Source organism: Rissa tridactyla, chromosome 11 (genome assembly GCF_028500815.1).
Source record: "Rissa tridactyla isolate bRisTri1 chromosome 11, bRisTri1.patW.cur.20221130, whole genome shotgun sequence".
Classification (NCBI taxonomy): domain Eukaryota; kingdom Metazoa; phylum Chordata; class Aves; order Charadriiformes; family Laridae; genus Rissa; species Rissa tridactyla.
Window position 1 is genome coordinate 4,252,528 of NC_071476.1, and position 26,253 is coordinate 4,278,780.

A 26,253-nucleotide genomic window follows, 5' to 3' on the forward strand; every position below is an offset into this window, starting at 1 on the left:
GCCGGATGCCGTCCCAGCTGGCTGCGGGTCCCATCCCGGGAAGAGGAGGCCATGGGCGGCTGTGCAGCACGGCCGGATCCAGGACTAGACGGCTGCTGCCACCTCGTGCACGGAGGGCTGCTCCCACGCACACCCCCTTCCTCCCCAAATCCCCCCGAAAGATGGGCCCCAAAGCCCCCAAAGGTAGAAGGGACCCCCCCACCAAGCAGGGAGGAGCAGATCGTGCCAACGAGGAGAGAAACAGGCAACAACCTGCAAGTAAAACCAGAGCCCCCTGATTTATTAGCAGTTGGTTCAACAGGACCCTACGGCAGCGCCCGGGAGCCTCTCCCGGCACAACCCCACGGAGGGGAGGCGCAGCCCCACCATGGCCCCATGCACGGCTACGGGGGCTCCTGCAAAAATAGCCGGGTGGGAACCCCCGCTGCCAGCGGGGACCCTCCGTCACTCAGGGTGAAACGTCGCGTTCCATCCCTGCTGCTCCGGAGGCGAGGGCGGCATCCCGGGTACCTCCGCTGGCGGCAACCGCTGCCATCCCGCATCCTCACCATCCGATGGGAAATTGGGGCCCTTATCCCGGTAAATTCGTGGTGGCTCAGTCTCGTTTGCCAGCCCCAGCAGCAACACCCGGGGACATGGGAGAGGCAGAGCTGGGGCTGTGACTCAGTACGTCACCACCAGTATAACAACGCGTCTCCGGCTGGGAAACCGTCCCCCCGTTTCCCCACTGACCTTCGTCCACACCACGTGTAACAACCAAAGAGACCACGTAAAACCCTCGGGGTTTAGGTACAAATTCTGGCACCGAAGAAAAACAACCCCCTGCAAAACGCGAACCAAACGAACCCACCCCCCACCCTCCCCCCACCCCAACATTATTAAAATACTTTTGCTTTTAATATTTCAAGAGTTTTGAAGTTCTCAGCATCCTTCCGACTGCTGTTACCCCAACGTCCGCCCCGTCCCCGAGGGCCGGCTCTCCTCTGTGCCGGGGGACGTCGGGCACCGCTCGGCTTTACCACAGGAAACACCACGCGTGTACAAGATCGCAAAGGGGGGGCTCGGGGGGGACGGCAGCGCGCCGGGGAGCACGCCGGGGCCAGCACGCCGGGGCCAGCACACTGGCTCCTTCTCCTGCTCGGCCACGGTCCCACCGCGCTGCCCACAGAGGGGAAGGAAGAGGAAGAGGTTGAGGAGCTTGAAAACCAACGGAGATGACAAAAGAAATCGTGCCCGGCTTTGAAAGAAAAATCTGCCTTGTTCGCAGCTTTTCCAAGCGGGTGTCAAGGGAATCTGGCAAACTCTCCTGCTTCCTGCTGTGGGGACGATGGCAGGAGCGCGTCCGGGTCCCTTTGTGCTTTGGGTCTCCACCAGCTCCGTTCCTCTTCTCCAGCTCAGCAAAGTCATCTCCAACGTGCCCAGAGCAGCTCCTCCACCCTCGGACCAGGAGAGGGATGGCTCTGCCACTGCCCTCAGGCTCGGGGGAGTCAGGCCCCGCTTTGGGCAGAGAAAGGGAGAATTTGTGTCACTTCTCCGTGTTAGAGAAGGGCGGGAAGGGATCTCACCGACAGGCCCAGGAATTAAAAAGGAAAAAAAAAATAAAACGGAAGAGAAATGGGTGTGGGGTAGGCGCAGAGGTGGCAGCGCGGGGACCACAGAGCCAGGCCATCGCTGGGGCAGCCTCCGACACAGCCATCTGCTCCTGGGCGTCCCCTCCAAGGCCACGGCCGGGTATTGCTGAGGAAGGTCCCGCCGGGCGCAGGGGTCGGCCCCGCTCGGGTATTGCTGGGCGGGCGGCGGGCGGCAGCTACCTGGTGCTCTGCAGCTCCTCCCGCAGCCAGGTGGGCAGCGTCTGCCCCATTTTGTACAGCAGCTTGGAGAGCTCTATGTTATGGTCCCTGTAATAGTCCCGCAGGAAGGCGCGCGACTGCAACGGGAGGAGAACAGAGAGGGAGGGTCAGGGGGACCAGTCCCGAGCCCACCGCCCCAGCACGGCCCCCCAGCCCCGCTCGGGACGGTCCCGGGAGGCTTTCTGCATACTCACATCCGAATCCATCTCGGGGTACTTCCTCCCTTTGCTCTTCCCCAAGCATTTTGTCTTCCCTCCGTCCAGAAGCTGACACCAGAATCCTTTCTTGGGATCAAACCTGCGAAGTGAGAGCTCTGCCTCATCCCTCTTGCTCCCTCACACCTGCCGCAGGCAGGCACGCTGCCCGACAAGCCCCGCTGCTGCCAGCCCCGCATGGGGGCACTTCTCCACCTCTTTTTAATCCGCAATCCATCTAACATCCCATTAGCGACCCCCTGGTACAAGAGGTTCCCTGCAGAGCTGCACAGTAAGCAGCCCGACAAGGTTCATTCATCACCGCGCTGCCCTGCTGAGGGAGCACAGGGGTCTACGGGCGTTTAATTATTATTTTCTGCGGCACCTTTGGCCCTGGATGCCCTCAGGAGCCCCATGGCACGTGGATGCAGACTCAGAGCGGCCACGTACACAGGCAAGCCCAGCGCAGAGATGAATTATTCTGTTTTTAGGAGCTCTGGAGCCTCCTGCTTCCCACGGTGGGCTTTAATGTCTGGAAGACTCAGAGCAAGGTGACACCCGTGGAGGTGCCACATGGCCAGCAGAAGAGCTGCTCTGCAGTGTGTGCATGAGGAGCCGGGGTGCCGGGACTCGACACCATCCCAAGAGGCATGAACGTATCCTTTAATTCCGCTCCAGGAGCCCAGAGCTGCTCCTGGGCTGCCCAGGGTGACACCACCGTCCCCACCGTGGTGCCTGGATAAGCACAGCCAAGCGGGATGCTTCTTGAACATTATTTCTGATTGCAACTACCCTGGTGTAAGTCGCAGCAAGGAAGAGTTGCTGTTCTGGCCTCAGGTGAAACCTTGGTGTCATCAGAACCAGCAGCAGCTCTGCAGTGAGCCCCAGCGCTGGGGGCTGCCCTGGGACAGCGCTGGGCGTCCCCAGGGGCAACCCGCTGCACCGGCAGCAACGGCAGGCTGGAAGAAGGAGAAGCTCAGGGAAGGACTCACGCCAGGGTCTTGTGATAATCGATGAAGTTGGTCACGCCAAGGAATTTCTGAACCGTCTCCATCACTTTGGCGGGTTCCGTTCGGAGCAGCTTGCCATCCAGGACCAGGATCTGCAAGGAGCGAGGCAGAGCGGTGAGGTCCCGCTGGCGCCCAGCCCTGCTCTCCTGGGGCACGACGACGCCTTCGCCGCACCTTTTGCCATCTCGGAGCCAAATATGCCACAGCCAGCACAGGGTCCCCTTTTGAATGCTAACCCAGTGTTCACTTACACCGGGTGTTGGAAAATTAAATGTAAATAAAAGCCAGGGCCAGGATCCATCTAGAACAGCATCAGAGCTTCGGCTCAGGGCCACCCAACCCAGGGCCAGCCAGGATTGCATTACAGCAATTACACCAGAAGCAGACAGCTAATAGACTTTATAAGGTTAAACGACGGTGGAAAAATCATTCAGGGACTGAGCGGAATGGCCCGACGTGGCCCGTACACTGCCAGCAGCGCTCCACCGTGCGGGTCACAGCCGGGCTGGCATCCAGCCCCCATTTTCCCTGCAGGCAGCTCGAACCACGGGCAGCTTTGCCGGCTATTTTTGTCCTTCTTCGATGCCACGGTGACACCAGACAGGGCAACCCTGCGGGTGTCTGTGGCTGAGAGCGTCGGGCAAGCAGTGGGTGCCCCTGTAGAGCCACCCACAGCCCTCCACCCCACGGCCCCCTTTCAACCCTGCTTTGCCAGAGGACCAGTGGAAGGACCTACCTGCCCAGGACAGGCACAAGGACATCTTTGTGCATCATCCATCACCAACCTCACACTACAAGGCTTTCCTTCTTGTACAATATCTGCTTTCTACACCTTCCCCAGGCACCTTTACTCCTCCCCCTGTGGTTTTTAGGGTGTAACAAAAGCAGCTCTTACGGGAGCACCCTCACAGCTGAATTTGGACCCAAGCTCTCTTCCCCCAGCATCCTTGCTCGGGCGATGGGGGCTCCCTGGGGTGCTGCCACTGTAGGAGTGGGGTGCTCCCATCCCTACCTGGTTGGCGTGGTAGCTGTTCAGCCAGCGCTCGATGTGGGTGGCGTACCAGCCTGGCACCAGACAGCGGTTCTGCAGGGTCCGCAGCTTCGGAGCAGCCTCGGGTCCCGCCGTGATCACCTCGTGGAAGGTGTATTTCAGGGCGACCGGGTCGTCGTGAGCTCGCTGGTGCTGTCAGGCATGAACAAGGCAGGTTTGGTCCTGGAGCAACCCAAATCCTGGGCTGCCCATGAGGCACCGTGGCTCCCAGGCCACCACGCCGTGTCCTCGCACGTCTTGTTCAGCCAAAAAGTGCAGCGTCCGCAGCCACCCCACCTCCCAAACCAAGGTGATGGAGGGAAGCCCCTGGCCCACCGCTCCATAGCGGGGCCCAAGCCGGGGAGAGGCAGAGGCAGGCGGCTCACCTGATACCAGGAGTAGGCTCGATCTGCAGGGTTGATGAGGATGGTGATGACTTTGGCCTTGGAGAGCAGGGCTGCAGCTCGCCGGGGAGCCACTTCTGAGTCAAAATAGTTGGCACTTTTCTCAAAGTAGAAGTCGGAGGTGGTGTTGGAGGGGATGGGGAAGAACTCCATGTACCTGGGGGAGGGACAGCGTGAGGCAGGCCGATGGGCACCACAGGATGTCCCCAGCACTCCCCCTCGCAGGTGACATCTCAGACACTCTTTGCCATGTACTAACCCTGCAGGGTCCTCCCAGGTCTGACACGCTGCCTGGGGCTCCGCAGTCCCCTCCAGCCATTCTGGAGGGCCAGGCCTCACCAGATTCTCCAGGCAGACCCCGAAACCACGGGGCAGCAAATGCACACAAGCCCGGCTTCTGCCAAGAACGCTTCTGAGTCCTGGCAAGTGGCCTTACGGACTCAGGGTGTGATGGCCTGAAGGCACACTGCAGAGGCTGTGCAGGATTTGTCCCACCTTGCAGCACCCAGGTGCCCTCTGCCAAGAGCCCAGTAGCTGTGAGGCTGATAGGAAACCCCATGGGCCGCTGCTCTAGGTCCCAAAGGAACCAGCACTCCCAGCTCAGCCCCCGCGGCGGGGAGACCTACCAGTCAATGCCCTTGTGATAGTTGTGTCCGTTGAAGAACTGTATCTCCTCGAAGGTCTCTGAGCTGGGGTAGTTGCTGCTCAGGTCCGGGTGCATCCCCAAGAAGAGATAAAGGGCAGTTGTTCCTTCAGACAGACAGAAAGCGGGAGCTGACTTGGGCCAAATCTCCCTCTGCGCTCTGCTGCAGGGCAGGAGGGCTGAGAGGGGCTCTCTGGAGGTGCATGGGGGACCCCGCAAGCCTCCCAGCATGCTCGCAGCACCAAGGGTGAAGGGAATCACCTGTTTTCTGAGGCCCGATGATGAGAAGCTTCGGGAATCGATCACAGGTCTTTTCTTTGGACCAAATGTCTTTGTGACGCTTGTCTTCACAGGGATCCTGAAATGCAGGGGAGGGGGATCAGAGACAGGGCAGCCTGGAACAGGACCACGCACCACTGCTCAGACCCCTCCAGCCTGAGCAGACATGTGGGGAGGCCAAGCTGCTCAGCAGGCAGGGCAAAGACTGGGGTTATTTCCAGCTCTACGGGGCAAACTCCTTCCTGGTACCACCCACAGAACCACAAAGAGGTGAAACACCCCCTATTCCCCTCATTCCAGGCATGAGGGGTACCTGCCACAGCGGGTCCTTCTCCTCGGAGAAGATCTGGAAGTATTTCTGTGCCAGCTGCACGGGCGGCAACGTCTGGAGCTTCAAGTTGGTCCAGGAGTTCAGGAAGCGGACCAGGTGCTTGAAGGTGTACAAGCCCAGGCGGTCATTGCCGTAATTGGACAGATGGGTCATGAAGATGCTGATCTGAAGCGGAGAGGATGGAGCAGGGGTTAGTGGAGCCTCAGCCAGCAGCCATCCCATGCAAACGGCTCCCACCCTGGCAGAGGACATCAGAACAATGCCCACAGTGGCACTGGGGGACAGCTCTACAAGAGATACCTGTCCGTCTGTCCCCAGACAGATGGACAGCAGTACTCACGGGGTTGAGGAGCACTGTCAGGAACAGTTCGCCCCCATTGATGATTTTGTCCAGCTCACTGGAGCCACCCGGGTATTCGTTGTAGAAGATGGTGTGCGTGAAGAGGCCGCAGGTTTGCCGGGGGAGTACCTGGGGCAGGAGAAAGACAGGGATGGAGCATGCACGGCTGGGTCCTCTTCCACCTCCAAAACGAAAAGGGCGTCCTCAACCCCTCAGGGGTCAGGATTGGCTCCACTGCCCCTCACCACCTTTGACTTCAATCCTGATGACCACAAGGGACGGAGGTGGACAGATGGAGGAATCAGAAAGTGTCCTCACACAAACTCCCCCCATGCAGGAGAAACACAGGACACAGCCCCCTCAAATCAAAGCATCCGAGCTGCCCTGAAACCACCCGCCGAGGTTCTGGGTTATGGTGGGGGAGGCGGCAGAGAGAAGCACAAGAGATAAAGCCTGGCCGCCTACCATGATGCCATCGTGGATGAAGCCACGGCGATAGCGAGCAGGTTTCAGGTGGGGGTACTCCTCTGTACTCGTCACTTTGATTGACCAAACCTGCTTCCAAGCTTCGTACAACTGCACGTGGACGGGGTACACACCCGAGTGGTGGGGGGCCACGGCGTACCCCATGTCAGTGGGGATGCCGTGCTCCTGCAGGGAAGAGAGCAGGGAGTGGGTGACCATGGAGACCCCCAAAACCACAACGTCCCAAACCAATTTCTCCCCAGGGGACTGCCCATTCCCAACTACAAATAGTCAATTCGTGGCTCTGGAGAGCAACCAGGGCAGGGCTGTGCCTGCACATCCTCTCCTGAACAGGGCTGCCTCCACGAAAGGGAGCCCAGCAGCAGACGTGCTGGGTGGACACTCAGTCCTCTGCTTCATGTGGACCATCCTCATCCCTGACAATTCTGCTGTCACCAAAAAAACAACAGCAGCAAAGCTTTTCTGCGGAGAACAAGGAGATACATCTACACAAGATCGTAAATTGGCTTATACCAGTAGATATAAAACAGCCTGAAATTCTGAGCTGGACAACTGCCCATCCCAAGTATGGATGGGCCGGTCTCTCTCTAATTAAGCACCTCTAATTATCAGGCAATGAATTTAAGTTAGCTTGAAGATCCCTCTCTTAGGCCATAGGACTGAATTATTATTGCTGGGTCTGGCTTTACTGGGTTTGGATTCAAGACAGCTGTGAGCAAACCAGTCGGTCACAGCATGATCTGGCCTCAATGCTGGCTTTATCCAGGGCAGATAAAGGATGGTACAAGAGGATGGTCAACCCCTTACCAAGCTGAAGGTCAGAGCCTGACTTTATAAACTAAACATGTCCCCAACAGCTCGGCCTGCAGAGGGAGTTTCTATCAGCAGAAGCCTCCCGGCACATGGCCACCCCTCCAGGACCCTGCATCACAGCCCAGCACAGCAGCAAACCACGCCAGGCTGAGCACCCAAGCCTAGGCTCAGCTAAAACCCAGCACACACCAACCCAAGCACACGCTTCCTCCTACAGAGCCATGGGTCAGACGTCCACATCCCCCACGGATGGACCCCCACATCCCCCCGGTGCCAGGCGCAGCAGGCACAGCTCCAACACGCGGATGATGTCTTCCCTTGAACGGGCAACCCAGGCAGCTGACTGCCTCTCTGCCTCCCTTCTCCCGTCCTCCCCCCACCATAAGCACCCCCGCCGGCGGCATCTTACTCACGACAGCGAATTTCTTGTTTAATGTCATCTGCTCGGCGAGAACCGACTGGTTGTGGAAGAGGTGAGGCTGCATGTGGCTCCACATGTGGGGGAACCACCAGAACTCCCTCACGTAGGACAGCAGCAGGTCGTCGCCTTCGTCCTCGGCATCGGTACCTGCGGGCACGATACTCGCTGTCACCGCCAGGCACGCGGAGCCGCGCACTAGCAGATGGAGCAGAGGGAGGGGGGACCCCTCTCAGTGACCGGGTGATGGGGGCAGCAAAGGGGGGATGCCCGAGAACCCTCCTGCAGCCCCAACTTCGGCCTCTTTGAGCACCGGTTTGTGCCTCAACACCAGCCGTATGGCACCAACAGGCAAAGCGATGCCCTTGCCCTCCTCACCTGTGTGGAAGAATTTCCCTGAGTATCCCAGGTTGAAGGTGAAGTTCGGGATGTGGGTGCGCAGCTCGTTCTGCGTGTCGAATAGTGCCTGGAAGGGGGGGGAAAGAAAGCAAGATGTCCTAAGCACATGGCCATGGGGACGGCTGCCACGCCAGGGCGGCTCCCCAAGAGCTTTGCAGAGGGGCTCCCACGGGGCCAGGGGATGCTCTGGAGGCAGGAAAGCTCATCCCTGCAGCATCCCAGAGCACCCAGCCCCACACATCCCCTACCCACCCAGCCAGGACATCACAGCCGCACCTTGACATCTTCCACCTTCATGCGCGTACCCTCCTTGCCCACAAAGATGTCGTCGATGTCCACCAGGATGTAGCGGTCAAGGGGCAGGGAGAGTCTCTTGCCTGTCAGGAAGGAGACAGAGTCCACGAATACAAGCTTGTGGAGCCAGAAGTTGAGATTGTTGCCAAAAAGCACCCTCTGGATGCCATCATGGAGACCCAGGTCCTGCATCACGGTGGTGTGCAGCGCCGCGTCCACACTCATGTGCGGGATGGACTCAGCTGACTTGGTCTTGGCCAGGAGGACCGGCTCGTAGGTGGAGTGGTTGGACTGGAAGACGGTCCAGTCCTCACCAGGGAGCACGCCCTTCTCCACCTCGCTGGGGCGCGTGATGTACAGCAGGGGCGACTTGGGGTTGATGCTGCAGTCCTTCAGCGCCAGGTTGGAGTGGAGGAAAAGGGGGAAGCCCTTCAGCTGGGCGCTCAGCAGGCTGTTCTCGTTGGCCTGCACAGGGAGAGACGGGAGCTGGAGAAGACAGCACTCTGAGGACAGAGGCGTTGCAAGACACACCAAGTGCCCAGCCTGGCTGTGATGGCACCAACAGCCATGGTAAGGGGTTAGCTGGGTCACCACCCCCGGAGATTTGGGTGCTGGGTCCCACCCCTTCCTCTCCTGACCATGGGGCACCCTCATCCCCCTCGCACGCACACTCCTGCTCACATACAACGTACAAAGCCCCCTGGGACTGCGAGCCCTGAGCCGGAGAAGGGGGCTGCCGAGCAAAATACCTGCTCATGTTTTTGGTGAACCCCAGCAAGGGTCACTGCTGGGATATAGGATGCTAAAAGCAACCGGAATGATCCCAGAGTTGTGCTTTTACCCCCAAAAGCCCCAGGAGCTGTACAGCCCTTCCATGGGGAGAGGGCTAAGATGGTGCCTTCTGCACGAAGCCTGCACCCCACGCCAGGCTGCAGGCCGGCTCCACACCAACTCGGGATGGTCGCAGAAAGTAAGGGGAGGCCACAGTCCCTGCACGGCACTGGGATCCCAGAGCCCCTGCTCACACCCGACCTGGCCACGGGGCGTCGGTTCGCCCCACACTGCCCCTTACCTTGAAGAAGCCAACGATGCCCACGCCATACTCCACGCAGTACTTGTCCAGTAGCTCCCGGTTCCAGGCATCCAGGTTGACGTACTTGAGGATGTTCTCATAGATGATGAGGGCAAAACGTCCCCGGTCCTTGTCAGTCAGTGTGGGCATGTCCCCCTTCCCCGGGGCGATCTCTGTCCTGTATTTGAAGCGACTTGACTCCAAAATGGCCACAATCTCCTGGCCCAGCTGGGAGTAAAGGCTCTCCACGAAGACCAGCACCAAGGGGTCTGTGCGGGAGGAGTCGGCCACCTTGAGGGTCTTTAGCGGCAGCAAGCGGGAAGGGGCGACCTTGGGCTCGTCGCAGTCTGGCCCCGCCACATCCCCGGAGGGCTCCAAGCCCCTTTTCCATCCATATAAATAATATGCAGAGATGAAAACACTGAGCAGGCAGAAGGCAAAGAGCAGGAGCAACACCACCTGCAGAGAGAGCTGCCGGATACCCCGCCAGGCCCTGGCCAGCACAGTCATCCTTGCATCCACAGGGCGAGGTGGGGCCCCTCTCCCCTGCCTGCCCCCTCCCCTCGCGAGCCCCGGGGAGGGGAAGAAGCAACCAACCCACCGAAAAAAATAGGTAAAATTAAACTGAATGCTACTAATAAATTAAAATCCTAGCAGGCCGCCTGCGCAGGCTCTCTCCCCTCCAGCAGTCCGGCGTCCCTCGCTGTCCGCTTCATGTCACCATGGCAGATGCACCGAGAGTCCTCTTGCTGAGCCGAAATCCCCGCAGTGGTGGCAGCGGTGGCAGCAGCGGCCCCATGGCCTCAGCGGGACGAGGGGGCGGCGGGCGGCCTCGGCGGGCACACGGGCATGGCGGCTCCCCGGGGTGCCCGGGTCCCCCAGCTCCACACGGCGCCCTGCGGGGAGAGAGGTGGGCTGAGCAGGCAGGGTCGGCGTCGGTACCAACGCCGCCGCTTTTATTTACGCCAGCAGATCCCTCGGCGAGCTCGCCGGCGTGCCAGGGCTTGCCGTGAGAGCACCGCGAGCTCCCGATGGCGCCGGGGATGGGGCGGGAGCGCGCAGGCGCGCTGCGGGACCCCGGCTGCCGTGCGGGCATGGCGCATGGCAGCACTGCCGGGGTGCTAAGGGGGCCCCCCACGAGTCCCCATCGCACCAAGCAGCTGGAGAAGCAGCCCCCCCTCTTCCCGTTTGCCCAGTGGGAGCCAGGCTGCGGTGAGGAGAACAGGGGTACGGGAGGTCTGAGTCTCCCATCGCCCAGCCCGGCTGGCAGGGAGGGATGCGGGCAGCCGACCAGCCGGGCAGCACAATGCCGAGCCGGGAGCCGCCAGCCAAGGTCACTGAGACAGGCACGCGGGAGCACCCACGTGGAGCCAAAGGGACCTTGGGAATATTTTTCCCTTCCCTATGAAAGGCTCATTTAAACAAAAGAAAAAAAAATAGGATGGGCACCGCTTGCCGGGAGGTGAAGGCGCCCGGGGGGATGTCAATGCAGCCAGTGTGTTTAAGGAAAATAAAAATTGTTAGCACAGTGGTTTGCAGCACCGTCCCCAAACCCGGTGCTGGGACGGGGACAAGGGCAGAGGTCCCCGCTCCTCCCTGGGGAAAGCTCCCTGTGCCCTGCCGGCACCGCAGCCAAGCACCCTCCCTACAGACACCAGTTGGGCACGTAACGGGATTAAACGTGGCCGGCTGAACGGCACTGTGGATTACAGGCTGGGGCTTGGTAGGGTAATCCTCTCATCCCTGCCCTTCCCTGCAGCAAGCTCTGCTCCAGCCTCCGCTTCCCAATCCCACCATCACAGCGCTACTTCGCCCGGACCCTGTGCACGTCGCCGGCAGCCAGCCTCCATCACTGCCTCCATGGTGGCAGGCATCACCTCCATCACTGCCAGGCATGGTGGAGCACCTGGTTCTATCAATTTCTAATTAATCTTTGCATACGTGGATGATCTCCAGGCAGGACAGAAAGGAGAAGCACACAGGGATGTTGCTTTTAGGGATGCGCCCATGCAGAGGGAGGCTCCCCTTCCAGGTACCATCCCTAGGGATGTGGACAGCCAGGACCGCATTATCAAGCATCCCAGCCATGACATCCCATTCCCACTCCATTTCTCTCATCTTTTAGGAGCAGTGGGTGCTGGCAGCCGTGCTCCCATGGCGATGGGCGGGCAAGTGACAGCAGGTTTGAAGCCAGCGCTGGGGACGATGGCTGATGGGCAGGAAAGAGGTCCATCCTCGCACCACCCTCCATGAGACAGAGCAGAGGGGAACGGGGCCCTGCGCCCACATCACCTGCCATTTCCAAGGGGGCTTTGTTAGTTCATCCTCTTCTAAGAACTTTTAATTACAGAATTTAATGACCAGCCTTTGGAGACAGCATCTCCAGGCAGATGCCAGCTGACTCTCCCCAGGGAGGGAGGCTGCCATGTCAAAGCACGAAGGCAACGCCTGCCTGGGCAGGGGGCCAGCGCCGGACCCCCGGAGCAGCCGGGTGTGAGCCTGGACCAGGGCAGGCAGCGTCCCACCCCACAAATCCACCACCAGGGCAAAGAACAGGCAGGAATCCTGCTCTGCTGGTTCACTGTCGGAGCAAACCCTCCACAGGGAGGATGCTGAGGGGTTTGGGGCAATGCTGTGGGGTGAGGATGCTCCTGCTCAGGGGTTTCCCTGCTGGAGCAAACCCCTGCGCATCCCCAGCAGCCGTGGGAGAGCCGACAGCTCCACGCCAGAGAAGGAAGTAGGTTTAGGTCCAAGAGCCAAAAAACCAAATTCTTGAGACCAACAGCTTTTCTAAAACAAAAAGCTAAACACGATGGTAAAATAGAAGAAAAAACCACAAGAGCTGGCAAGGTGACAGCCGGAGTCAAACTTCCTTTTAACCTGATTTTTAGAAGCTGCTCAGGTGCCTTTTAAAACCACAGTTGTTATTTAAAAGGCACCAGCTGGAAATGTCAGCCTGAGTCCCACACGCAGACCTCAGGCCTCCACAAACACTGTATGGCGCCGACAGGCTGCCATCGCACAGACGGGTGCTCGGCCACAGCCGCACGACGAGGACCACAGGAGAAAGAGCCCCGGAAAACACTGTTTTCCGGTGGGTTTCCGAGCAAAGCCTTGGCCCAGGCTCCGCTGGAGAAGACGCTCGGCGAGGAGGCTTAGCCACAATGCTCTTAATCCGGCCGCCCTGACAAACACAATCAGCATCCGAGCGGCTTCCCTGGCGCGGCCGGGAGCCTGGAGCACCGGCGGGGCCAGATCCGACCCCGGGGCAGGCAGGGAGTGCAACTGGTGGCCGGGGAAGCCCTTTACTATCAGCATTTCAAATCTAAGACAGATGCAGGAGGAAGGGGAAAACGGTTTAAAAGCTTTTTGAAATTCTCCTCCGGCATGGTCTGGGGGCCACGGTTTCCCCCCCGCTAGAGTTATTGGCTGCAAATGCTCCCCCGAGGAGCCATCGCACCCCAGAAAGGCAGAGGGGCACCAGAGGGGATGAAACTGTCTCCATCCGCAGCTTGCAGCACTCTCCCTTTAACCTCCAGCGGGATTTTGCAGGGATGCAATGGGAGGATTAAATACAAGTAAGGAAGTGCAAGCGGATCTGAAGGAGAGGGAAGGGTTGGCGATCCACGTGCAGAACTGTACCGGGGTTTGATTTATCGGGGCGTGCAACAGGTCCGGCTGCAGGTGCAAGCCGTGAAGATCAGGCAGTTCCCAAATCCTGGCTGTCCAACAAATCAACTGTCCCAACCCCGCAGCCCAGGGATGGGAGGTGAGCTCAAAACCATGGGTGTGACGTGGCAAGAAACTGCTCGTGCATCTCCCTCGCGCCACTTTGGAAAGGGATGCAAGGGAGGGAGCAAGGATCCACCATCATGGAGAAGAGACCCCAAGACCTGCTCGCCATCGCATGCATGAGGACCCCGACCCCACACTGCAGTAGCTCACAGAGCCCCCACATTCGACCCACAGAGACGGGGCCACATCCTAAACACCGCAGCCAGATGGGTCACCCCGCTCCTCTCCTTCCAGCACCCTTTGGGCGCCCTTCACTCCCCATGGCTGTGGGGAGAGCCCCACCACGCCGGCACCGCTGGGTAATCACCTTGTCACCGCCACGCCAGCTCCACTTCCCCACGTAAGGCAGCCCTGGGGGTTAAGCCTGGATGGAGGAGGATTTAGAGGCAGGATGCTAAATTGCATCGCCCAGCTCAGTGATTTGCAATCGCTCCTGCTCGCTCCGACGCTTCCCTTCCCGTATCCGACCACCGCAGGGCCCCACCGACGCATCTGCTTCATCTTCCACTCAGCCATTTGACGGCAAAAGGCTACTAGAAGGTCTAAATTCAGCCAGGCTGGGACCCAGGTCCCCAGGAAGGCAACAGCGTTCGGCCCACCATGCCTGCTGTCTCTCCCATGCCTCTCGCCAGCATCCTCAGCTGTCACTACCCGGTGCCCCGCAGCCCCCGGAATCGCAAACCACCTGTAAAAGATGCACAAAAGGCAGCCGAATTATTATTAAAAGGTTTAAGTTTCCTCTAGAAGGAATCCCCTTTACTCCACTGGTAATATTTAGAGGGCGGCAGATCTAAAACCACTGAGGTAAGCACGTCCTTAGAAAGGAGATTAATGCCACCATGTTATTCAAGAGACAACCATGAGCTTAAGACAGGGGAGCTTGCTTTGAAAATAAAAAAGTAACGGGCGTGAAAAACCTGCCTTTAAACACCTGCCTCTGCACCGCTGCCTTTACCAGCTCTGAATGGCAGCGATCCCAACTGCGACTGGAAATATCTGCAAAGACTTGGGAGTACTGGCATGGGAGAAGAGCCATCACAAGGTGCAAAGGACCACTGCCTGTCCCTGTCCCCATCACCTCCCTCCCCAGCCGGGGCTGGATCCACTGGCCAAGAGAAGGCGCAATCAGGAGATGAACGCCTTTGCCTCAGTGCGCGGTGGTGCGACGATGCACACCGGTATCGAAGCACAGCAGGCAGCAGGTCACAGCTCCCTGTGCATCCCACCGAGGTGCTCCTCGAGCAGGGACCAAACCCCTGCACCGGAGGGGAAAAAGACACAACCTGGCATAAAAGCTTCAACTGCTGCAAAACTAGGGATTTTCCTGGCGGTCCCCAATTACTGACAGCCCAGGAGAGCCTTTACGACTGCCCCAAAGAGACACGGATGGTAGGATGAGCTATATGGACATCCAGCTGCCTCCTGCCAGGCTGCAAACCCAGGCAGGGGAGAGGGATGCGGAGCAGAGAGGGGAAAACGAGCAGAAGGACAGAAACGAGCTCGTCCTGGCTGCCCGCTCTTGCCGAGTCCACCCGTGTGCCACCGGGGCAGTTTTATAATGCCAGCTAAGGAGCGTCTTAGTGGTAGATTACATGGGCTGCTTAAGCGCTTTGCAAACAGTAGTTACTGTTTGCCAGGGAAAAAAACACCGTGCTGCTGACAGGGGGGCAGCCCCAGCCCCGCTTTCCTAAGGACACCAGCATTTCCCCAGTCCCCAAAAGGTGTAAAATTGAAGAAGGACCATGGCAGCCCCGGCATCTGCTCTTGGGACTGGCACCGGTGCTGCTCCCACCCGGCTCGGCTTCTCCCTGCTGTGCCCAGGCTGGACAGGAGCGAGCACAAAGGAATATTGGGAAAATTTATCCCTGATTTATTCAAGGTCTGGAGCATTTGCACCCCCCAGGGGAGACTTCAGCAGGAAAATCCTCCCTTTTTCTCAGCGCTTTTATTTAAAGCTTTGATTTATAAAGCCCGGCCAGAAACGAGCAGTTGGAGCATCCACCTGAATTGCTGCTGCTGGACCAAATTTACTCCCTGGAAATAAAACTCCAGCTCCAGCCGCCCAGCACCTGCCCGCTCCCGCAGGAAAGAAACCAAGAGGAGCGATTCACCCAGCAAAAGCAGTCAAAGCTTTTCAAGCAAAAAAAAGTTATTTTTGGCCAAAGTGCCTAGCTCTGGAAGAGATATTTTTCACCCAGAAAGCCTTGTTCGCACTTCAGTTTTACTCGGAAAGATAAAAGTTGCACTTTCCTGGAGTTTTCTTCAAAAAAACAATTGTGACAATGTGTCTTCCCCTGCAGAGGGATGGAAAGGCAAGGTCTGGTGTGCGGCGAATCGCTGCAAATATTTGCTGAATTTTTAGGGGAGAAAAAACCCCAAACAAATGAAAAAAAACCCACCCAAAACACCGAAGAACTGGGTGAGGTTTCTGGAAACTTATGATTAAACCTTTTTCCGTGTCAGAGCAGCTGGCAAGCCCAACTCGTGGGGCTTTGAAGACCAGCTCGAGCAAACCCCACGTCTGAACCCCCCTCTCCAGGTCCTGCCCCCGCTAATCTGCGTCCCCCAGCCCCGAGGTGCTGCAGCCCCCCACCAGGGAAACTGTATACAGAGGAAACCCCCGGGGAGGTCACCCCACTTCTGAGCTTTGGCTACCAGTGGCTGGAAGGTGGCAACGGTGGCTGGAAGGTGACAGCGGTGGCTGCCACCCTCCTCCTCCCCAGCACCCTGATCTGGAAGAGCACTTCTCTGCGCTCCTCCCCATTTCCCAACACCCGCATGAAATCCGTCTCCTCCATAAACTAGGCCAGCAATTAGCAGCAGTCATTAGCTTTCCTACACCCCAGGGATGCCGGGCTGGGCAGTCGACCCCCCCGCAGTGATGCTCCCCAACACCATCCCGACCAAGCACCCCGACACCCCGCAGCCAGGTTACGGTTTGTACCATCCCACCATCTCTCCCCAAAAAAGCCGGAGCAGGTTGCTCTTCCTCACCGGTATTTTTTGCCTTTGAATCCTCGGAAACAGCCTCGCTCAGAGCTGGGGGAATTCTCCCAAACCTTAATTGAAAGAGGCGCTTAACGAGGAGAGTTTCTTTTGTCTGTTAATTGAAACAGGTTCTTACTGACAAAACTCTCCATGAATTTTAAGTGGGTTCGCAGGGAGGGGGAAATCCACTCAATGAATCGGGTTTTCCTGCTTTGAAATGTGCCGTGTCGGTTCCTGTGGCTCTCCGAGTGCCCAAGAGACTTTCTGGATAAGCAGGGCCTGAATCCCAAGTATTTTAAAAAGCAAAAAGGACAAGGGGAAAATAATCTCTCGTGAATTTTTATATTTCGCTGGAGCAGCAACCTGCGCTCTCACTGGCAGGTCGCATGAGGACAGGTACCCAAAAAACCACCAACTGAAAACCTCTCAACACCACCTTTTGCTGCCTCTGACACTATGCTTGGCCGGCAACAGATGCTGGTCCTGCCGTGAGTGTGAGGGCGATGCTCGATCACGGAGAGCTGCAGGGCAGCAGTGATTCCCAATTCCTCGGCCACAGCAGCGCTGTGAGCCCCATGGGATGGGACGGCTGCTTCATTTTCTTGACACCTTCCCGTTATGGGGAATTTGAAGTCAGTGGGAGAGCAGCTCCATCCCACCACAGAAGAACCACCAGCTGTTCTGGGGAGCGTAGGCTGCCCTGCCGAGCACTAACCCAGCCCCAAAATGGCACTTTTGCAAAGCAGCATCCATAAAACCACAGCGTGAAGCAGCTCATGGAGAGCAACCAACCCTCCGGCACCTGCATTCATGAGAAATCCCCGCAAGGATGGAGCACTGCGTGAGCTGCCCCCTCCTGCCAGGGGCTCCCAAGGATGCTCCCGCTGGACCGCATCCATCCTGCCTGATGCCCTGATGCTTCGCTGAGCCGCAGCCAACCTCCGCTTCCCCCAGTCTGCCAGGACGGACGCCTCTGGGAGCCCAAAGCACTGGTGGGGCTGGGCGCCCGTAGCTGGTGTTGCATTAGGAGGCAGGTAAGCACGGGTGTGCTCCGGTGACGGCTCCCACCCTGGCACATCCTTTGGGAAAGGGCCGGGCAGTGCACACTGACGCACAGCCGGGATGCTCCCGAGGCCGGCACACTCCAAGGTCACAGCTGGGCCAGGCGGAGGTCAGTTCTTTTATTAGACCAACAGGCACAAGTTGGAAAAACCAACACGTTTTGGGCGCGCAGGCATTCCTCAGGCCCAAGAGCACATCTGTTTTTTCCTAAAGGCATTAGTTAGGCTAATAAAAGATATTACCTCTGCACGCAAACTTTGCCACCCTTAAAAAGTACCAGAGGCTGCAATGCTCACCAACCCGGGAGGAACGCAGAGAGCAGGAAAAGGCGCAGAGCACAGGAGACGCTTGCAAGATCTGTTTTGTTTTTACCCTCTAAGACACCCCTGGTAAAGCCCACACTTGCCCCCTACAAGCACAGCACGGGGGCTGCTGGCACCCGAGCTGCCTCTTGCCTCCCTGATTTCCAGATCCGTGCCTGAGGTTGCACAAACTGAGCAGCATTTCCCCGGGAAGCCTGTTGCTTTAGTTTACCTGCTGCCAGGCTACAGCATCAGCCCTGTCCTCTCCTTCTCCTCTGCAAGGGCTCAAGGCAAAGAAAACGCTCGAGGAACCAACCTCCGATGTCCCACCTGCCCCTCCATCCCAGTGCCGTGGTGCACCAGCACAGCCAAGGGATGAATCGAAGCTGCTGGAAGAGATATAAAATGGCCTGAGCCGTACATTTAGACTTCAGGCATCAATAGCGTTTTGCAGCCCCATTTCAGGACTGAGCCGTTAACCCTTTTTAACGTGGCCCTTTTTTCTTCAGGCTCCAAGCCCTGGGGTTGCAGGGCTGTGTAAGGCTGTGAAGAAGCAGACGGTGGTTGGGAAGGAGGGGGGGATACTCAACGAGATGCTCACAAGTAGCCAGAAGGCATGTGAGTTTTGCCAAGTCCAAGGCGGCGCCAAGAGGGCAGCATGGTGTCCTGAGGAGCAGGGACACCTCGGGGACTGTCATCCTTCCGGACCATATGCAGAGCCGTCGGGCAAGACACGCATCCCCCCACACAGCAGAGGGAGCTGAGAGGGACATCCCTCGCTGTACATCCAACCCTCAACATGCCCAAGCCCAGAGAGACAGAAAACACTTTTTCTTCTCCCCTGCTTTACATCAGTGATGAGATTTCGAAGACATATGGGTTCCTTGTCAACAACAGGGCAGAGCCCCTGGGAGACAGTCTTGGTCTCTGCAAGAGACCTGCATCTCCGTGGCTTTGGAGCAGACCAGCAGCAGGACCGACCTCCAGGTATGCTCCCCGCATAAATACTAGGGCAGCTCCTCCCAGAATATCCCACATTCGGGACCTTCCTAAACCCATCCAGGAAGGTTCAGACCACCTGAAGGCAGCACTGACAATCTCAGCCCGTTTCTCGGCCAGAGGGCTGCAGCAAAGTCCTGCTGCTTTTGGGGAGGACATGGCAACCGAGGTGCTCCCAACACCAGCCCCCTCACTGCCCGGCCGGCAATCACATGCGGGATTTACGGCTCGATATTGATTCGCCTTCTGCAAGCTCTGCCATTGCAGCCGGTGGCTTTTGCAGGAAAACAACATGAATCACAAGCTGCAGGCCGCCCTCTCCCCACGTCCGCGCTGCATGACTCACCGAGCCCTTCCAGGGGTCCCGGCGCGAGGGCTGTCCTGCTCCTCCGCACCTGGGGACTGGCACAGAGGGGGATGCAGGGGGCACCAGCTCCCGTAGGCACTTGGGGACTGAGTCATCACAGCCCCCGAGGTTTGTGAGGTGGTCTCCAGGAAAGCAGCATGCTGTTTTCCCTCCACCCGGGTCCTCCTTCCCCCATCTCAGGCTGCAAAGCCACCTGCGCACGCGTGACGATGGCACATTGTAAAAATGCACAAAGCAATGCCACCAACTCAGACAAAACCACACAAGGAAGCCAAGGGCATTCCTGAGGTCCTAAGGTGCCTTCAAGAGCAGGGCTGGAACCATCGGTGAGATGGGAGTGGGAACCCCAGCCCTCCATGGCCTTGAAGTAACCACAAGATACAGGAGCTTAGTATCTGGCTTCTCTCTCTGCCTTAAGTCTAGCCTCATTCCACCAGGCTTTACCTCAAAAGCCAAAAATATAAAAACAACTCAATAAGGTACATCTAGGAGGTAGAATTCCACAAAATGCCTTTCAAGCAAAGCTCTCCATGACCCTGCCCCAGAGCACTCCATCTCCAGCAAGAGCAGCTCCATCTTCAGTGCCCAGCCAGAAGCCCTGGAGACGGGATGCTCAGTGGGACCGTAGCCCTCTGTCCCCAGCCCAGGCACCCAGAGATGTCCCCAAAACCAAACCTGGTTACAAAAGCCAGAGCCAGCAGGTGGAGTGGGGCAGGCGGTGCCGGTGACACTCTGCAGCAGGGACACGCTCGGCCATGCCATACTTCACCATGACACGCTACTGAAAAAAATCTTAATCATTCCCTCTTCACTCCAGCCTAGTTTTTGACTTGTGAGGCGTCTTTTTTCTTCTGTTTAAATTACCACCGATAGTGCAGTAAGTACATCCTGTTGTAGAGTACTGACAGCACTGCGCAGAAAGAAGAGGGAGAAAAAAACCCCAAACAACCTGTAATAAAAAGTCTGTTTGGCTGGGATGGGTTTTCCATCCCCACCCAAACACAACCAGACCAGAACCATCAGCTTCCCAAAGGCGCAGGAAGTGGGAAAGGCTTTGTGGACATGAGATTTCCCGGTAGCATCCATGCCCCATATCAGCGCTCCAGGCGGGAAGGGAGGACTTTGGGGGCTGCAGCTGGCGGGGTGGCACAGCACGCACCAGTGCTGAGCGAGGTGACCCTGCAGGGTGGCCTGGGGACCGGCAGGATGGTAATGTGGGAAGTCCTGGCTTCCCCACACCCATGCACAGATGCCCCAGACATGGAGGGGTGTCGGGAAACACGAGCATCGCCATTGCCTTCGCCGTCCTTGTCAAAAAGGAGCGCGGAGTTGGATGGGCAAAGGGAAGATGCTCGGCCATCCCGCTAGAACCTTTGGTATTTTTTTGCCTGCCGTATAAAGCCCCGCACGTTTTTTCTATTGTTTAATTTCCTTCTTCTCCACCCACGGCAAGTTCCCTCAGAAGCAAGGAACTTATTTCCTATTGAATTCGTCCTGGTTGTTTTATTTGGAAAAGGACGACTTCCTCAGCCAGGGTCCCCGTGCGCAGGCAAGAGGAGCAGGCACGGGGCAGCTCGCCTCCCCAGCCTGCGCCAACCCAGCCCCTGCTAAAAAACACTCTCGAGATTAAAGTAACAAAGATGCTGCTTTGCTGCAGGAAGAGCTGCTGTTTCAAGGCTGTCGGTGACAAAGCTGCATTGCAAGGCGCCGGCTTCCCAGCCCTGTGAGCGCTGGTAGAAGACCAGCCCCATGGTGTGCTGCGGCGGCACCGGCCGGCACCGCGGGAAGGGAGAGCCACGGCGTGGGGATGCGATCGCAGCGCGGGGAGCCAGTACCAGCCTCAGAGGGACGCAGAGCCTTCCAGGTGATGCCGAAAGGTGGCCAAGCTGGCTTCTGCACCGCCGGGCATCACGGGGACAGCCTGCCTGTGCAGCGGTGGAGGCAAAAAACAAAAGACTTGGGGGAAAAAATAAATACAGTGATGCACGAAAGGCCCGGGAGTTGACCGGTGGCTGGGTAAATGCCAGGAGCCCTTCCAGAGGGAGTGATAAGGTGCTTTACGGGAACTCCAGCCAGGCTGGACAAGCTGTGCACCATCAAACCAGCTCTCGGCCATGCTGCCCTGATCTCCTGCGATCCTTTATTAATTTTAACTAACGCCACTTACGCTCCTCCAGCGTGGGGATGCCTTAGGCCTCGCACCCCTCGCCCTCGGCGCCCCTGCTGCAGCTCGGCCCTGACTGTTTGGGCAGCAGCCAGCATCCCTCCACCCCTCCATCCCTGCCCGCCGCCCAGGAGGGATGCCCGGGCCGAGGGCACCCCGGCACAGCTTTGCCTCCTCCTCCACAGCCCCCCGTTCCCGGCGGAGGGAGGGGTGGGAAGACACGGGGGGACACGAGGCCTGATGGAGCCAAGGCGAGGTGGGCTCCGCCGCCGCGGGGCAGGCCCCGCCGGACCCCAGGCCGGCTCCTCCCGGGGCGGCGGTGGGGGGGGAGCACCGGGCAACCCGCCGAGGGGAAGGGGCGGGTCGGCGCGGGGGGATCCGCCGAGGGGGGCGAGAAGGGCGGCGGGGCCCCGGCTCCCCCAGCCCGGCTCGGCGGGTCCCGGCCCGCGCTGCCGCCCGCCCTTTGTCTGCGCCGCCGCCCGCCCCGCTCGGCCCGTACCTGCCTGCCCGACCGGGCCCGCGGCGCTCCGCCAGGCCGCCGCCGCCCGCTCGGCTCCGCTCCGCTCGGCTCCGCCGGGCCCGGCCCCGCTCGGCGTGTCCCGCCCGCCGCCCCGGCCAGGCACCGCCCCGCCGCCCGGCCCCGGCTACGGAGCGCCGCCCCGGGGGCCGCGCCGCGCCGGGCAGGGCGGGAGGGCAGCGACAGCCCAGCACCCGGCGGCTCCCCGCGGCCGCCCGGCCGGCGTTTATTCCCCGCCGGGCACAGCTCCCGGGAGGAAAGCCCCTCTGGCCCCCCCGGTCCCCGGGGGACGGGGGATGGCCGTGCCGTCATCTCCCCGGGAAGGGCTCCTTCCACCCCCCCGGGCCCGGGGCGCGGGCGATGGGCTGCCCAGCGGTGCTCCCACCGGGGAGCTCTCACCCTGATCCCCTGGGCATGCACAGAATCATGGAATCATGGAATCATTTAGGTTGGAAAAGACCTTTAAGATCATCAAGTCCAACTATCAGCCTAACACTGCCAAACCCACCACTAAACCACGTCCCTCAGCACCACGTCCACACGTCTTTTAAATACCTCCAGGGATGGCGATTCCAACACTTCCCTGGGCAGCCTGTTCCGGTGTTTGACAACCCTTTCGGTGAAATTTTTTTTCCTACTATCCATCCTAAACCTGCCCTGGCGCAACTTGAGGCCGTTTCCTCTTGTTCTATCACCCGTTACTTGGGAGAAGAGACTGACCCCCCCCAGGCTACACCCTCCTTTCAGGCAGTTGTAGAGAGCGAGAAGGTCTCTCCTCAGTCTCCTTTTCTCCAGGCTGAACACCCGCAGGTCCCTCAGCCGCTCCTCAACACGATGGGTTGTCCCGAATTATAAGGCCCAGGCAGCGCCTTTGGTGTAACGGGGGTGCCAGGCTGATGTCTCCTACAAAGAGTCCTCATATCTTTCCCCCAGTGTGTGTGCAACCCTCGTGACAGATTTTTGAAGCCAGTTAAGCCCGAGGCCATCTCCACCCTCCTCCCCACACGCAGAACCCGGGCGTGATTCTGGAGCACCGGTTCATCACATCATTTCAGCTTTTCCACCCTGACTCCAAGCTCAGGGTACACACCTGAGTCACGGGCTGGCTGCCCCTGGACCTGCAAGCGCACACACAAAATTCCCTTCATTCCTCCGAGAGGGGGAAAACGAGCCTGACCATGGCTCAGTCACTCCGCTCCTGCCCCTGCCCTCCCCGCGGGGGCTGCCGGGGGCTCTGCCGGCGTGTGGAGACACGCTCTGGTCCACGTTAATCACCAGCACGAGCCGCCCGTCTCCATCTCACCGCCTGCATGAGAAGGGATGCCATGCATGAAGAAGACCCCGCCAGGTTTCGTGTCCAGCCCCTGGGGACAAGTTTAGTGCCCAGCCCGCGGGGGTGAGACGCGGCAGAAGGTCTGTTGGGTTCGGCTTTGGCAGCGTGCTCTGAGAGAGCTTCCGACTTAACGGGAGGCGAGGAAGCAATTTCAATCAAATGAAACAGGCAGATAAACAAACAAAAAGAAAAGAAGAAAGGAAATCGTAGGGACGGAGACACAAAGAATTGCAGACAATCATGGCTGCAAATTTTCTAACGCACTCCAAAGCATTCATTGAAGTCAAAGACTTCTTATCCTTAAACATTTCACTTCCCTCACAAGCCTTTTCTCTGAAGATCCCTGAATATCTTGCCTAAGCCGAAGTTACTTGAAAGCTCAGAAAACAAAAAGGGACAAACAGGAAGTTTTTCAACTGTGAACTGCTGTAAAGGGTATTAAAGGGATTTTTTTTTTTTTTTTGCAGCCTTAAATGATTTGCAAACTCAGCCTGAAAACGTATCTGCCCCGGGAACGGCTTTCTGAGGCCATGCTAAGCTCCGTCAAGAGTTTTAGCAGAGGCAATTCATGCACAAATCATCGAGCAAAAAGCCAGCAATGAGTAATCAAAGGCACGCACTAAACTCCGAGGACAATCTGCAGAATCCACAATCTCCAGCGGTAAAGTTTTCCACTGAATAATTGCTTCTGAGAAAAAGGAATTTGTTGAATGCTTGGTCTGGCATTTGCTATTACATTTTTTTTTTTTTTAAAGAATGACCTACTCCCTGGAAACAGAAGGCCGCTCAGAAAAGCATTGGTATTTATTAATACCAGCTCTACCATTTTACATGAGTATCAGGTAGCTTTTTTCCCGTTTGCAAACGCAAAGGAAACCAGTTCCTTTCCTGCACGCTTTAACTCACGGGCTCTTCTTCAGCACATCTGTCGGAAAGAAGTTCAGCGCTTCCTCCGCATTGTCTCCAATTTATTAATCAACACTTTCAGCTCCCTGCTGAGTTACAGCCAAATTATGGTCCCCTTGAAGTCCATGGCAGCACTTCCACCGGCTTCGTTAGGGCCAGAAACCGGCTCTTGAAGTCTCTGCCAATTCCTTAAGTGCTTTAACTTCAGCATTGGAGATTTCTTTTTTAATCTTCTTATGCCTGTTTCTGACACATCATTTTACACGTGTGCATGCACAAACTGCCTTTCCGAAACTAAAAATGGCCTTAAAAGTGAATGGAAAAGTTTGCTTTTTATTTTTTTTTACCTGCGAATGACTGCATTTGGGGTCCTGAATTTCTCTTTGCTGGGGCTATTAGAGGAAAGATGCCATTTTGAGGGGCCGGGAGCTGTCGCCCACAAGCCCCGTGACGGCCCCAACCACAGACCCCGCTCCGTACCAAGCAGAAGGCAAGAGTTCAGCCTCTGGGGAGAGTTTTGGCCTCTTCCAGCTCCAGTCTCTGTTTCAAGGCCACCAGTAAGGCCACTGGACCAGTGGCTCGTGGGAACAAGACGCAGCCACGGAAACAGTGACATCCGAACACCAAAAATTCCTCCTTGCGGGAAGCCCAAAGCCGAGGGGTTCACAGGTCAGGCCAGTCGCTTCCCACTGACCCCTCTCAGCCAGGACCAGTTTACACCAGGGCCAAAATCCGGGCAGGAGAAGAGGTCAAGAGCAGCGTTTCCATTTGCCCTGGCTTTCGGTCTCCTTTTTTTGTTTAGTCACCAGCTGAGTTATGAAATCCGCCTGCAGCGTCACTGTGTCTGTGGGTTTCCCATGGGCTGGAGAGGCCATTACCAAGGAGCAGCTGGAATGTTAATTACCCAATAAGGAACTAAATCTGGGGGATTTCTCAAAGCAAATACACATCGTCTCTGGCACTGACCCCACGGTGGCCTGAGCATCCTTCCTGGCCAGGCCGGAGGACGCAATCCTTGCAGCCCCTGCCCGGTGCCTCCCTTCTCGCTCATCCCAGCCTGGGAAGGTCCTCAGCGCTGTCCTCGGCAGCTAGGACAGCCTGGCCGGAGCCGGCATTCGACCCCAGGAACATTTTCCAGGGCAGGCAGTTCCCTCGCAGACACGCCAGGACTGGTGCAAGGCAAAGAGAGAGGGAAGAATTCATCTCGGGGAGTGGAGAAAGCCCCATCCCAGCCAGAGCCTGGAGGGACCGGGAGCAGCCTGCCTCCCAGCTGCTCTGGGGCTGAGGGCAGCGGTGGATTTTGAACTGCTGGGTTGGGTGTTTTTTTAAAGCTCGTCTGCTTATTTCAGCCTGTTACCCCATAAGTGGAGGCTTGCCCGTTTCCTTGCCTCTGGACTGCATCTGTTCCAGGGCTGCTGTGAGCCTCAGGGAGGATTGTCACAGCCTGCCCTGCTCCTTGGGGAGAAACCCACCCTGCCTGACTCAGGCTGCCCACACACCCTTTGCCGTCCCCGTGGCTCCTCCTCAGATGGATCACCCGCAGCCACCACGGCACACGTGGCCTGACACAGGCTGAGCTCTGCAGCGCTCGCCTGCTGCCAGCCCCTTCCTTCAAATCAGGCCACGGCCGCTGTCACCGGAGCTCCTGGTTGGAATTACAGCAGTCCCGACGATGTATATTTTAAAAGCCTCTCCTTCAATATTTAAACAGGAAGATCCCTGATGCAGCAGCAGACTGCTAACGAAGAGAGGAGCAGAAGAAGATGGCCCAGGGCTCAAGACAGGTGTTATGGTGCCACCCGTGAGCACAGAGGGCTTTCACAGAATCACACACAGAATCACAGAATGGTTCGGGTTGGAAGGGACCTTAAAGATCATCTAGTTCCAACCCCCTGCCCTGGGCAGGGACACTTCCCACCAGCCCAGGCTGCTCAAAGCCCCATCCAGCCTGGCCTCGAACACCTCCAGGGACGGGGCAGCCACAACTTCCCTCAGCAACCTGTTCCAGCGCCTCACCACCCTCACAGTAAAGAATTTCTTCCTGATATCCAATCTAAATCTACCCTCTTCCAGTTTGAAGCCGTTACCCCGTGTCCTATCATTACATTCCCTGATCGAGAGTCCCTCCCCATCCTTCCTGTAGCCCCCTTTAGGGACTGAAAGGGGCTCTAAGGTCTCCCCGGAGCCTTCTCTTCTCCAGGCTGAACAACCCCAACTCTCTCAGCCTGTCCTCATAGCAGAGGGGCTCCAGCCCTCG

General features: G+C 58.0%; 1 protein-coding gene across 1 annotated transcript; it reads right to left on the bottom strand.

Annotated features, from left to right (window-relative positions):
- Positions 1-861: 861 nt before the first annotated feature.
- On the bottom strand, positions 862-21,826 carry NDST1 (N-deacetylase and N-sulfotransferase 1). Its single transcript, XM_054217803.1, has 15 exons — positions 21,740-21,826; positions 9,564-10,459; positions 8,474-8,956; positions 8,177-8,264; positions 7,794-7,948; positions 6,547-6,732; positions 6,082-6,210; positions 5,724-5,906; positions 5,393-5,489; positions 5,115-5,238; positions 4,471-4,645; positions 4,067-4,237; positions 3,037-3,146; positions 2,045-2,147; positions 862-1,927 (listed from the first exon to the last, which is right to left on the bottom strand). The coding sequence occupies exons 2-15, from the start codon at positions 10,071-10,073 to the stop codon at positions 1,808-1,810; spliced, it is 2,634 nt and encodes an 877-aa protein (XP_054073778.1). The 5' UTR covers positions 10,074-10,459; positions 21,740-21,826; the 3' UTR covers positions 862-1,807.
- Between the last annotated feature and the right edge of the window lie 4,427 nt (positions 21,827-26,253).